Raw genomic sequence first — 13,898 nt, forward strand, 5'->3', positions numbered from 1 at the left:
TCGGGCCGTGCCTCCTGCCGGGATCCGGATCCCAGAGGAGCCTTTGGTGCCTCCGTGGGCTCGGCCCCTGCAAGCCCCGGGAGCCGCTGGTGGGGCCGAGGCTCCGGCCGGGCTTTGGGAATGCTCTGGGCACGGGGCTGGGTTGGATGGGGCCGGATGGGAGGCTGGAGCAGCCGTTCCACGGGGAGCGAGGCCGGGATCAGATAGGGCCGGCGGTGTTTGAGGGTTTGGGAGCTGCAGGGAGCAGCAGATTTGGCCCCAGATTGGCGGCGGGGAGGCGGAAAGAAGCCGCAGCGCCGGGCTGGCACCTCCCAAGCGCTGGGCAGCCCCTCCCTGGGCTTGGCCCCGCTCCCCCCACCCTTTTCCCGGGATAAAAGGCCCGCCGGGAGCAGCCTGGGCACAGCACAGCCGCTGCAGCCCGGAGACAGCAGCTGCCCCTCCAGCTCCAGCTCCTCGGCCGCCACCACCGGGCACCGCCAAAGCTCCAGCCATGGGTAAGGGAGCCTCGGAGCCTCCCCCCGCAGCTCCGGGCCCGCAGCCCCGGCCCGGGCACAGCTGGGCACAGCTGGCTTTGTCCACAGCTGGGCAGGAGGGGGGAGCTGGGGCCGAGCTTTGGCCGCGGTGCCGCTGGTCCCGAGGCTCTGCTGGGCCCTGGGGAGCTCCTGCGGGGCTCAGGGGCCCTTCCCTGCTCCAGGGGGCCCGGGGTCCAGGGGGACTTTCCCTGCTGGACCTTCCCTCCCGTCCCGGCTCAGGGTGACAGCTGAGTCCCCATCCTGTCCCGGCTCAGGGTGACAGCTCTGTCCCCGTCCCGGTCTCGGTCTCGGAGGCAGCTCTGTCGCCATCCCGTCCCTGCTCTGTCCCATCCCCGCGGTGGGGAGGGGTCCCCGAGGGGCTCCGAGGCCCCGGGCAGGGCTCGGCTCCGGGCTGTCCCCGGGGTCCCCTCCTGGAGCCGGGAGGTGCCGGCGCCGCCCCGAGCGCTCCCGCTGGGTCCCGGGGAGGGCTGGGGCGGCCCCGGTGCGCGGGGCGGGAGGGACCCTCTGCGCCGGGAGCCCGGAGCCGCGGCGCCGGGCCGGGGCTCACGGTGTCCCCTCGTCTCCCCAGACAGATGCAGAGCTCCGTGCTACGAGTACCCCTCGTGCCCCGACGTGCTGAAAGGCGAGTGCTGGGAATGGGGCTGGCACGGGGCTGGCACGGGGGAATTTGGGCTCTTTGGGATCCCCCGAGCTCGGTGTTCGTGCTGAGCCGCTTGCCCAGCGGGAGAACTCCGGGAGGTTCCCCTCGGCTGTTCCCGGGGCAGGAACGGCCCCGGGGCAGGACGGGGCAACGGGAGGAGCTCGCAGCATCCTGGAAATCATTTCGGGCGTTTCTGAGAGTTGCCCGGAGCTTCTCCTGCCCTTGCTGGGGGTTCCCGGCGCGGTTTGAGCCCGCTTTTGTGTCCCCAGCCCCGAGGGAGGAGGTCGCCTACGTGACCTGCACCTACAGGTCCACCTGCATCGACCAACCCGATTTCCTGGCCACCGTGGACCTCAACCCCCGCTCCCCCCACTACGGCCAGGTACCCGCTGCCTCCTGCTGGGCTTCCTGGGGGGAAGGATCGCTGCGGGGGCTCTGCTTCCCGAGGCCTCCGGGGGCGGCCTTCGGACTCTTTTTTCCTGGGAAAACCCGCTTGTCCCGTGTCCCCTCCGCTCCTGCCCGGCCCCTTCTGGGCTCGGGGCAGCTTTGTGTCCCCCCAGCCTGGGCTGGCTCTTGTCCCCCGTCCCGGCCCTGTCCCGTCCGGAGCCACCTGGGGAAGTTTTGGGAGTTTCGCCGTCAGGGCTCCGCTCCTTCCTGCTGCCCCGCTGGCTCTGCAGCGCTCCGGGATTTTTCCTGCCGGGAATCCTCCCCTTCCCTGCGCCATTCCCGCTCCCCCCCCGCCAGATCGTGCTTGGATCACCCCCAGCTCCGTGCGCTGCCTCCGACTCCCTTCCCAACTCCCAGCACATTCAAAAATCCCCCTTGGAATCAAAGGCTCTCGGAAGCCAAAAGAGGCTTTGGAGCATTTTAAACGCGCTTTAAGCTCCATCCTCGGCAGGACTCGGCAGAGCAAAGCCCCAGCCCGGCCCAGAGGACGAACAGCAGCTCTGCGCAGCCACAACTCCCCGAATTTCGGTGGGAACGCTGAGCAATGCCGGCGGGCAGCTGCACGTCCCTCATTCCCCGCGAGCAGAATTCTCCTCGCCGGCCGCTCCCGGCCGTTCGCAGCCCCTGCGCAGGGACGCCCCGAGGCCGGGGCCGCTCCCGGCGGGGCATTCCCCAATTTCCCCCGGCTGTGCCCAGGTGATCCACCGGCTGCCCATGCCCAACCTCAAGGACGAGCTGCACTGCGCGGGCTGGGGCCCCGCCTGCGGCTGCTTCGAGAGCGGCGCCGCGGCCAAAAGGACCAAGCTGGTCCTGCCCTGCCTCATCTCCTCCCGCATCTACGTGGTGGATGTGGGCTCCCAGTGCCGGGCGCCCCGGATCTGCAAGGTACGGCCGGGGGCAGCCCCGGGCAGCGGCGGGGAGGGGGGACACCGGGGGGGCACGGGGAGGGATGGAGAGAGGGATGGAGGGAGGAGAGGAAGGGGCTCTGCCAGGGAGTGTCCAGAGGCTGGGCTGGACCATCCTGGGGGTCTTTCCCGGCCCCAGAGGATTCTGCGATGCCGGGAAAGGCGGCGAGCAGGCGGAGGCGGAACTTTGTGCTGATTTTTGCAGACGATCGAGCCCGTGGATGTGTTCTGGAAGTGCAACAAGGGCTACCTGGCTGTCACCCATCCCCTGCCCAACGGGGACGTCCTGATCGCCAACATGGGCGACCCCGCTGGCAACGCCAAAGGTGAATTCTCCTGCCAGAATTCCCATTTCCCTGCCAAACTTCCCATCTCGGGAAGCTCGCGGGAGCCCGGCTTTGTCATCGCCGCGTCCCTCGTGTGCCCCAGGTGGCTTCGTGGTGCTGGACGGAGAGACCTTTGAGCTGAAGGGGAACTGGGAGAACGAGTGCGAGGTTCCCCCGAGCGGCTGCGACTTCTGGTACCAGCCCCGGCACAACGTCCTGGTCAGCTCGGCCGGGGTGGTGCCCAAAGTGGCCGGGCGCGGCTTGAACCCCGATGACTTCAAGAAAGGTGGGGACACGCGGGTGGCACCAATGCCAGGGCCGAGCCAGGGGCTGCCGGGGGGCGGTGCCCCCACAGAGGCCGATTTGTGCCCCCGGCGCCTTCGCCGGGCTCGGGCTGAGGATGGGCAGGGGCTGCACCGGGGGCGGGCTGGTCCCGGCTGCTCCCAAATCCTGCATTTCCCTGGCTGCTCCCCAAATCCCGCCCTTTCCCAGTTTCTCCTCCCCAAATCCCGTCTTTTCCCTGCCGATCCCCACCAGGAGCCCTCCGGGGAGGGATCCCTGGCCCTGCTCGCCCGCGACCCTTTTCCCCCGTGTCCCGCAGGGGTCTTCGGGCGCCGCCTGAACGTGTGGAACTTGTCCTGCCGCAGCCTCACGCAGTGCTTCGACCTGGGCGAGGATTCTCTGCCCCTGAACGTGCGGTTCCTGCACAACCCCGACGCCGCCGAGGGCTACGTGGGCTGTGCCCTGAGCGGGGTCGTCTTTCGCTTCTACAAATCGTGCGAGGCGAGTGCCGGGAGCGGCCCCGGGGCAGCCGGGGGGACCCGGCCGGGCCGGAGCGCGGGGAGGACGAAGGGGAGGAGCGGGGAGAGGGAGGGTCCGGAGCCAGAGCCTGGGCGGGCCGGGATGAGCCCGGTGTGCCCCGCATCGGGATCGGGATCCCCGCCTCGGCATCGGGGGCACCGGGGGGCTCAGCCGCGGCTCTGTGTCCCTGTGCAGAGAGACAACTGGGCAGTGGAGGAGGTGATCCGCATCCCGCCCAAGGACGTGTCGGGCTGGATCATGCCCAAGATGCCAGGTCCGTGTGCCCTCGGGGGTGGCATTCCTGTTCCCTCCGCGAGGTCTGCAGCCGGGCAAAGCCTGGCTGACCCCAAAGCCTGGCTGACCCCAAGGTCTGCGTGACTCTAAATCATGGCTGAGCCCAAAGTCTGCCTGAGCCCAAAGTCTGCCTGAGCCCAAAGTCTGAGTGAGCCCAAAGTCTGAGTGAGCCCAAAGTCTGAGTGAGCCCAAATCCTGCTTTACCCAAGTCCTGCTTCACCCCAAAGCCCAATCCTTGAGCCCAACCCCTCGTGCCCTCCCCCGGCGCTGCCCTGAGCCCGTGTGTGCCCGCAGCCTTCATCGCCGACCTCATCATCAGCCCGGACGATCGGTTCCTGTTCGTCAGCAATTGGCTGCACGGGGACATCCGCCAGTACGAGCTGAGCAGGAACTGCAAGCCCCGGCTGGTGGGGCAGGTGAGGGGCAGCCCCTGGCCCGGGGGGCCGAGCGGGGCGCGGGGACAGCGGGGCCGGGCCCGGGGAACGCTCGTGTCCCACCGCGTCCCTTGCAGGTGTTCGTGGGGGGCAGCATCCTGCGAGGGGGCCCCGTGACCGTGTGCAGGGACGAGGAGCTCAAGTGCCAGCCCGAGCCGCTGGTGGTCAAGGTGAGCGCCTGGCAGGGCTGGCAGCGCCCGCGCCTCAGCCTGCGCTCAGCTGCTCTGAGCCGAGCCGATTGCATCTGACATGTTCCTGATCCGCTCCTGCTCTGATGAGTCCCTGAGCTACTCCTGCTCTTGCTCTGACCTGCTCCTGCTCTGCTCCTGCTCTCATTTAGTCCTGCTCCGCTCCTTCCTGCTCTTCCCTTGCTCTGCTCTGCTCCTGCTCTGATCTGCTCCTTCTCCTGCTTTTCCCCTTCCCTTCCCTTCCCTTCCCTTCCCCTGCTGGGATCCAGTCCCAGTGCCCCCAGTGCCCCCAGTGACCCCAGTCCGTGTGTGCCCAGTGCAAGCGCGTGTACGGCGGCCCCAGCCAGATGCAGCTGAGCCTGGACGGGAAGCGGCTCTACGTGACCAACTCCTTATACAGCACCTGGGACCGGCAGTTCTACCCCAGCATGGTCAAGTAAGGAATTCCCGGCTGGAAAAGGCTCCCCCCCGGTGCGGGGGCGCTGCGGGAACGGGAGGGGCGGGGGGCGGGCAAGGGGCCGGGACCCGCCCGGGGCTGGCCCGGAGCCGCTCCCGGCGGAGCCCCCGGGCGGGTCGGGACTGAGCAGAGCCAGGGATGAGCCCCGGCCCGAGGGGATCCAGTCGTGGCACATCCTGTCCTCATCATCCAGAGGGAATTCGGGAGCAAAAGTGAGCCCGAGCCCGTCCTGGCCCATCCTGCCCAGGGATTCGCTCGCTCCCGGAGGGGATTCGGGAGCCAAAGCCGGCCCCGCTGCCATCCCCTTCTCCCGGGGCTGGCAAATCCTCTCCCGGGCTCCGCAGCGGCTCCGGGCGGGCTCCGTGGCGCAGCCCGGGGGTCGCTGTCGCCACGAGCCCCCGCTGTCCCCACGCAGGGAGGGCTCGGTGATGCTGCAGCTCGACGTGGACACGGACAAGGGCGGCCTGGCCGTGAACAAGAACTTCCTGGTGGATTTCGGCAAGGAGCCGCACGGGCCGTGCCTGGCGCACGAGATTCGCTTCGCCGGCGGCGATTCCAAGTCCGAGATCCTGCCCTAGGGATCCCGGGAAGCGCCCGCCGCCCCCTCCCCCTGCGGTGCTGCCCTTGGGGTCCCGGCGGGTGATGGGTGTGGGGTCCCCTCGGGTGTTGGGTGTGGGGTCCCCTCGGGTGATTCCGGCCTTTGGGGTCCCCGTTCCCGCTGGAATCTCGATCCCGCTCCGGGCAAAGCAGCGCCGGGACCCGCGGCTGTCCCTGGGATGTCCCCGCGATGTCCCCGCGATGTCCCCGGGCTCTTCCCGGGATCCGGAACTTCGGCAGCCTCGGCAGCAGCGAGGGAAGCGCCCGGCCCGGCTCGGTCCCTGTCCCGGGACATTCCCTGCAGCGCTCCCGGCTCCCATCCCGTGCCCGGCCCGGCTCGGTCCCTGTCCCGGGACATTCCCTGCAGCGCTCCCGGCGCTTTCCCGGCAATCCCGAGCCCTTCCCGACGCTGCTCCGCCCCGGCCCTGCTTTAGCCTGGAATAAATAAAGTTGTTCCCCGCATCAGCCGCAGCTTCCCGAGTCTCATTCCCAACTCATCCCGGGGGAAACAAATCCCGCCAGGGGCTGAGGGTGGGAGCGGGGCTGGGAAAATCCCCGGGATGGGGCACGGGGTGTGCAGGGATTGCTGGAAGTTTCTGGGACAAATTCCCTTTGCTGGTTCTTCGCTGGTGGGTTTTCTTCCAGGTGTGGATTTTATCCCAATTTTATCCCTATTTTTATTCCCATTTTATCTCTATTTTATCCATGTTTTATCCCCATTTTATGTCTACTTTATCCCTATTTTTTCTCTATTTTATCCCTCTTTTATTCCCATTTTATCCATATTTTATCCCTATTTTTTCTCTATTTTTTCCTGTTGTTTCTCTGTTTTATCCCTATTCTATCCCCTTTTCCCTAATTTCCCTATTTTATCTCTATACAGCAAAAAAGATGGGAAAAAGGTTGGGAAATGACACCAGGTGCCTTATCCAATGGAAAACTCGCAGTTTTAGTGGAAATACAACCAAAAAAGTTGGAAAAATGTTGGAAAATGATATTTTTTGGAATCAAAAAAATGCCAAAAATTCCCAAAAGCCTATAAAAATGGGATTTCAGCTCTGGAAGGAGAATTTTATTTGGGGTTTTGATCTTTGAGGAGTGCAGAAGGAGACGAGTTTTAAGAGAAGCTGCTCTGGAATCAGAATTTTGGGAGCGGATGAAGCTCCAGGCATCCCAAAATCCCTGGGAAAAGGGAAGTGGAGGGAAAAGAAGGGGGGAAAAAGGGTAAAAAATGGGATAAATCCCGAATTTCCTGGGATCAGAGCCAGATGTCGGAGGTGCAGTCCCCCCCCGGGTAGCGCATCTCGTGCGCCAGGACGGGGCCCCCCGGCTCCTTCCCGAAATCCACCAGGAATTTGGGATTCACTGCCAGTCCCCCCTTCTCCGTGTCCACGTCCAGCTGCAGCAGCACGGAGCCCTCCCTGGGAACAGATGGGAAAAGGGTTGGGAAGGGGTTTGGGAAAAGAGGGAATGGGAAAAGAGGGAATGGGAAAAGGGTTTGGGGCCAGGAAAAGACTTGGCTGATGCTAATAAACTACTAATCAATTACTAATCCATTACTAATCCATTACTAATCCATTACTAATCCATTACTGACCAATAAATAATCAATAAGTAATCAATAAGTAATCAATAAGTAATCAATAAGTAATCAATAAGTCCCTGACCTGATGAGCTCGGGGTAGAACTGCCGGTCCCAGGCGCTGAACAGGGACGTGCTCACGTAGAGCCTCCTCCCGTCCAGGCTCAGCTGCAGCATCTGCGGACCCCCGGGAATCTTCTTTCCCTAAAATTTTGGGAAAAGATTCCAAAATCCCGGATTCCGGAGCGGCAAATCCGTATTTTTAGGGAGGAAATGGATTTTTTGGGGGGGGGGGAATTTTTGCCTCAGAATGGGAGGCCTGAAGTCGTTGGAGATGAGTCAGGAAAAAAAGGATGAAGGATTTGGAATTTTCTGGAATTTTTTTACAGGATTGTGGGATTAAGGTTGGAAAAGCCCTCCAGGAATCATCAAGTCCAAGTGTTTTCCCCAATTTTTGGCAGGAATTCCCTTTCCTGCTTCTTGTTTTTGCCTCCTTTTTGTGGCACTCCCCAAGTGCCACATCCAGAGATTCTCCAAGGAATTCCAGGGATGGAAATGCCAACATTTCCTTGCCCTGGGGGTGTCCAAGGGATTTTTTTATCCCCAGCCCAAAATTTTCCATGGAAAAAGCCATCAGTTAATGGTTGAACTGGGAGAGCCGGGAGGTTTTTCCCAACTTTACTAATTCCGCTATTTCTTTCCGAGGGAAAATTCGGATTTTAGGGATGAACCCATCCCTCAGGAAGGAAAATCCAGGCAGGAACAACCTCGGCCGGGGTTTTTGACATCAGAAATCTCCGAAATGAGGGAAGAATTTGGGAAAAATTCGGGAAAACTCACCTGGATCACGCAAGGCTCTGGCTGATCCTGCAATTCCCGATCTTCCAGCACAGTCACCGCTCCCCCTTTGGAGATGCTGCCTCCCAGAAAAACCTGGAAAACGATCAAATTCCATGGGAAAAACCAAAATGAATCCAAATTTAATCGTTAAAAAAAGGAGGGAATGAGCTTGGAGTTGGATTTTTGGGAGTGTTTTCCCGTTTTTCCTCACCTGCCCCACCAGCCTGGGATTTTTGGGATCGGAGATGTCGTACTGCCGGACATCCCCGTGGATCCAGTTGCTGAAGTACAGGAATCTGTCATCCAGGGAGATCAGGATGTCCGTGATCAGACCTTCCCGGGGGAATTCCAGAGGGAAATCAAGGAATGGGAGGGACCAGAGACACCCCAAACCCCAAAATTCCCATTTGGAAGCATCAAAAAAAGGGGTTGGAAAAGTTGGGAGAAACAAAATTGACCTTGGGATCATTCCAGGGTTCTCCAGCATTCCCAGAATTCCTGAGCACATCCAGCCCCACATTCCAAGGATTTTCCTGGAAAATCCCACCTCAAGCACAGAGCAGATCCCCCTCCCACCACAGGGCTCCTTTGCTCATCCCAGAATTCTCCCTTAAAAAACCACAAAAATTGGGAATTTTTTGCCATTTAAGGATCAAATTTGGCCAAAATCCGCTCTGGATCCATGAGAAAATTCCCAAATTTTCCTCAAACTCGCTCTCACTGACCTGGCATGTCCGGGAGGAGCCATCCTTGGACTTTCTTGCTGGGCACCTGAATCACCTTCTCCGCTGCCCAGTTCCCTTCCTGAGGGAGGGAAAACACGGAATCGTTATCCCAAAATTCCCCAAATTCCCCAAATCCATGGAATATCTGCAGCTGGGAGGGATGATCCAAGCCCAGCTCCCAACCCTGGATTTGTTGAGCTCAGGGAAGCTGAGCCGGGATTGGGAGGAGAAAATCCAACAAATCCAAGGAATTCCGTTCCCTTTGGGTCTTCCCGGAGCTTCCAAAGCCTCCAGGTGACACTGGGGACATTCCCAGTGGGATATCCAGGGAGGAATTCTCCCCTGGGAGGGCAGGGAGCTGCTGGGAGAGGTGATTCCATGGATTTCCCATCTCTGGAGCAGCCTGGGATAGTGGGAATGTCCCTGGGATTGGAATTTTAGGGATCTTTAAGGACTTTTTCCATCCCAAACCATTCCAGGACTCCCTGGGCTGGGTTAGGCTGGATTTTAGGGATAAATTCTGGATCCTGGCTCAGGTTATTCCATGGATTCCCTATCCCTGGGAGTGTCCAGGACCCCCCTGGAACAGTGGGAATGTCCCCGGGATGTCCCTGGATGGTTTCTCCTTCCCACAATCCCAGAGTGATAAAACCTCGGAGAACTCCATAAAAACCGAGGAATTCCATGGAAAATCCCCAATTCCCGGCTCCCTTTTGTCCCGAACTTCCAGGAACTCACCGGGGTTTTGTAGAAGCGCTGGATCTCCCCGCTCAGGGCGCATCCCACGAATCCCTGGGAAGCGCTGGGGTCGTGCAGGAAGCGGATTTCCAGCGGGATGGAGCCTTTTCCCAGATCGATCTCCTGCAGCAGGGAGCGGCTGCTCCAGTCCCACACGTTGATGTGGCGCCCGTAGTGCCCTGGCGAGGGGGAAACGGGGAGGGATATTCCCAAAATATTCCCCAAATCCGGCGGTTTTCACAGGGAGTTAAAGGTTGGTGTGGGCTTTGGGGGCAATGAGGGTTAAAACACAGGATTCTTTCCAAAAAAATGGAGTTTTTTAGGGGTCGCAGCGCTCAAAAATGGAATTCTTTGGGAGTTTCCACGCTCAGAAATGCAGTTTTCCAGGAGTTTCCACGCTCAAAAATGGAATTTTTTAGGAATTTCCACTCACAAAAATGGAATATATTTTGGGAGTTTCTGCTCTTAAAAATTGAATTTTCCAGGAGTTCCCATGCAAAAATGGAATTTTTTAGGAGTTCCCACTCTCAAAAATGGAATTTTTCTTGAATTTTCTCTCTCAAAAATGAAAATTCTTTGGAATTTGGACTCTTAAAAAATTAATTTCTCAGGAATTTCCACTTCCAAAAGTGGATTTTTTCAGGAGTTTCCACTCTCAAAACCTGAATTTTTTTGGGAAGTCTCGCTCACCAAAATTGAATTTTTGAGGAATTTCCACTGTCCAAAATGGAATTTTTCAGGTATTTTTGCTCTCAAAAATCCCATTTTTTCTTGAAATTCCAATGGGGGTTTTTTCCAGGGATTTTGGCTCAGCAAGGGAATTTTCTGGGATTTCCCACCGACCTTGCTCCACATCCCTGGGGTGGAATCCCTGCGCCAGGATCCTGGGAACGCCCCACTCGGTGCTGAGCAGGACCTGCTGCCGGGGCTGGTACCAGAAGTCGTAGCCCAGGGCTGGGATTCTCCCTCCCCTTTCCCAATTGCCTTTCACTTCGAAGGTTTCTCCATCCAGGAGGATGAAAGTGCCTGGAAAAAGTTCCCAAAACAAAAAGGCTGTGGAGACACTTCAGGAGCTTGAAATGAAGCAAACGAATCCGTTATTTGCATTTCCTTGTATTTGCTTTCATTTCTTTCCATTTCTTTTCATTTCGTTTAATTTCTTTATTATTTCTTTTCCCTATTATTAATATTAATAATATTTTTTCCCTATAATAATTGGAATTTCCTATAACAATAGCTACTGAAATTATTCCCCATAATTTATTAATGTCATGATTAACAATTTCCTATAATTCTACATTTTCCTATAATTCCTAAAATATTTCCCATAATTTTTATTATTTTTTTTTTATTTTTATTATTATTAATTTAATTATTACAATTATTAATTAATATAATTAATTTTTATTATTATTAGTTATTAAATATTATTAATAATTATAATTATAATAATTAATTATTAATTATTATTGATTAATATAATTAATTATTAATAATTATTATTAAAAATAATTAATATTATTACGATAACTATTAATTATCTTATTATTAATTAATTATTAATAATGATTAATTAATCATTATAATTAATTATTAATTATTAAATATTATTAACAATAAATTAATTATTAATCATTAATCATTAATTATTAATTATTATTAAAAATAAATAATATCATTATAATCATTAATAAACTTTTAATTAATTAATTACTATTAATTATTAATTATCGTTATTAATTATTAATAAAATATTTAATATTATTATAATTACTAACTAAATTATTGTTAATTAATTATTACTAATTATTAATTAATTAACATTATTAATTATTAATAAATTATTAATTATTAATTACTATTAAAAATAATCCATATCATTACTATTAATTAATTAATTATTAATTAATTGTTACTAATTATTAATTAATTATTATAACTAATTATTAATTATTAAAGATTATTTTCAACAATCAATTAATTATTAATTATTAATTATTAATCATTAATTATTAATTATTATTAAAAATAATTAATATTATTATAATTTTTTATTAATTAATTATTAATTAAGCGTTAGTAATTATTAAATAATTATTATAATTAATTATAATTAATTATTGATTATTAAATATTATTACTAATAATCAATTAATTATTAATTACTAATTATTATTTATTATTAATTACCATTAAAAATAATTACTATTATTATAATTATTAATTAATTATTATTAATTATTAATTATTAATTATTAATTATTAATTACTAATTATTAATTATTAATTACTATTAATTATTAATTATTAATTAATAATTAATTATTAATTATTATTAAAATAATTCATATTATTACTATTAATTAATTTATTATTAATTAATTGTTATTAATTATTAATTGAGTATTATAATTATTAATTATTAAAAATTATTTTTAATAATCAATTATCAATCATTAAGCATTAATTATTATTATTAAAAATAATTAATATTATTGTAGTTATTAATTAATTTATTATTAAATAATTTTTATTAATTATTTATTAATTATTATTAATTATTAAATACTATTATTAATAAACAATTAAATATTAATTATTAATCAGTAATTAATTATTCTTTTTCATTAAAATAATTGATATTATTATAATTATTAATTAATTTATTATTAATTAATTATTACTAATTATTAACTAATTATTATTAATAATTATTAATTATAAATTACTAATTATTATTAAATACAATTAATATTATTATAATTATCAATTAACTTATTAGTATTTAATAAATAATTATTATAATTAATTAATAATTAATAATTAATTATTAATTAATAATTATTATTAAAATAATTCGTATTATTATAACTATTAATTAATTTATTATTAATTAATCATTAATTATTAATTATGATAACTAATCATTATTAATTATTAATTAATTTATTATTAATTAATCATTACCAATTATTAATTAACTATTATTATTAATTATTAATTATTAATTATCAAATATTTTTACTAATAATCAATTAAATATTAATTATTAATTATTGATTATTAGATATTAATTATTAAGTATTAAAAATAATTCATATTATTACAACTATTAGTTAATTTATTATTAATTAATTATTATTAACTATTAATTAATTTTATGATTAATTATTAATTATTAAAAATTAATATTAATAATCAGTTAATTATTAACTATTAATCATTAATTATTAATTATTAATTATTCTTTAAAATAATTAATATTATTATAATTATTAATTAATGTATTATTAATTAATTATTATTAATTATTATTTAAGTACTATAACTAATTATTATTAATTATTAAATGTTATTATTAATAATCAATTAATTATTAATTATTAATTATTAATTAACGATTATTAATTATTATTAAAAATAATTTATATTATTATCATTATTAATTAATTTTCTTATCATTAATTATTCTTAATTATTAAATATTATTAATAATTATTATCATTAATTATTTATTATTAATTATTATGATTATGATTATTAATTTCCTAATATTATAATGTATTAATAATATATTATTAATAATTAATAATTATATTATAATTATTAATTATAATTAATTAATTAATCTATAATTTCACTTTTTCCTATAATCCTTAAAATTCTTTCCCACAATTTTATTCTTGGTATTTTCTTTATTCCATCTTTTCCCAGAATAACAATCCCTAAAATTCTTTCCCATAATTTCACGATTACCGACAATAATTCCCCAAAATTCCGGATTTTCCTAGAATAATTCCTAAAGTTATTTCCTGTTATTGTTGGCCTTCCTGGTTTTATATTTCCCTATAATACCAACCCCTCAAATGATTTCCCATCATTTATAATTTTAATTTATAATTATAATTTATAATTAATCATGACATGAATTCACAACTCCACGAAGAACCGCTGGCACGTGCTAAAAGAAGCAGGGAAATTCCAAATATTCCGCGGATTTTGGAGCGTGTGGCTGGAGAGGTAAAAGGCCCGGGGGGTTTTCATGGAATGTGGAAGGATCCAGACCTTTCCCGTTGCCAGCAGCGTCCCCCAGGCAGCTGATGAGGATTTCCCCGGAGCCCAGGCAGTGCGAGGTGTGCGGAAAAGCCGCGTTCCCTTTGCGGGACAATTCCTCAGCTTCCACCACCTGGAAGCGGCAAAAAGGGGGAAAAGTCCTGGAAATCAGGGCTGGGAAATGCGGATTTATGGCCGGGGATGTGTGGGAGCAGCTGGAGGGATCCTGTGGTAGTGGGAGGGAGGGTTTGGGAATGTTCGCAGGGAAAAGGGGAAAAAAAGGGGGAAAAAGGAATGGAAAAAAAGGGGGGGGGGGTCAGAAGAAAGGCAGAAAGGGA

General features: G+C 49.4%; 2 protein-coding genes across 3 annotated transcripts in view; one reads left to right on the top strand and one right to left on the bottom strand.

Annotated features, from left to right (window-relative positions):
- Positions 1-13,858, bottom strand: part of LOC121660797 (methanethiol oxidase-like) — a gene marked incomplete at its 5' end in the record, with an annotated part of 33,613 nt that extends 19,755 nt beyond the window's left edge. The window contains 8 exons of the mRNA XM_042020299.1: positions 6,864-7,043; positions 7,290-7,408; positions 8,045-8,137; positions 8,256-8,377; positions 8,770-8,848; positions 9,508-9,686; positions 10,351-10,533; positions 13,573-13,858. Coding sequence (XP_041876233.1) covers positions 6,881-7,043; positions 7,290-7,408; positions 8,045-8,137; positions 8,256-8,377; positions 8,770-8,848; positions 9,508-9,686; positions 10,351-10,533; positions 13,573-13,858 — 1,224 coding nt within the window. The remainder of the gene's footprint in view (positions 1-6,863; positions 7,044-7,289; positions 7,409-8,044; positions 8,138-8,255; positions 8,378-8,769; positions 8,849-9,507; positions 9,687-10,350; positions 10,534-13,572) is intronic.
- On the top strand, positions 403-6,087 carry LOC121660796 (methanethiol oxidase-like). Of its 2 annotated transcripts, none has more exons than XM_042020297.1 (12): positions 403-494; positions 1,102-1,155; positions 1,443-1,555; positions 2,317-2,505; positions 2,731-2,851; positions 2,955-3,137; positions 3,453-3,634; positions 3,848-3,926; positions 4,241-4,362; positions 4,458-4,550; positions 4,886-5,004; positions 5,441-6,087. In XM_042020297.1, the coding sequence occupies exons 1-12, from the start codon at positions 491-493 to the stop codon at positions 5,601-5,603; spliced, it is 1,422 nt and encodes a 473-aa protein (XP_041876231.1). In that variant the 5' UTR covers positions 403-490; the 3' UTR covers positions 5,604-6,087. The 2 variants fall into 2 exon arrangements, with proteins under 2 accessions (XP_041876231.1, XP_041876232.1); XM_042020298.1 differs by having other exon boundaries at positions 412-494; positions 1,106-1,155.
- Positions 13,859-13,898: the final 40 nt, after the last annotated feature.

This window comes from Corvus kubaryi, unplaced genomic scaffold (assembly GCF_017639235.1).
Source record: "Corvus kubaryi isolate FWS band 111438036 unplaced genomic scaffold, C.kubaryi_AGA036_p1.0 36938, whole genome shotgun sequence".
Taxonomy (NCBI): domain Eukaryota; kingdom Metazoa; phylum Chordata; class Aves; order Passeriformes; family Corvidae; genus Corvus; species Corvus kubaryi.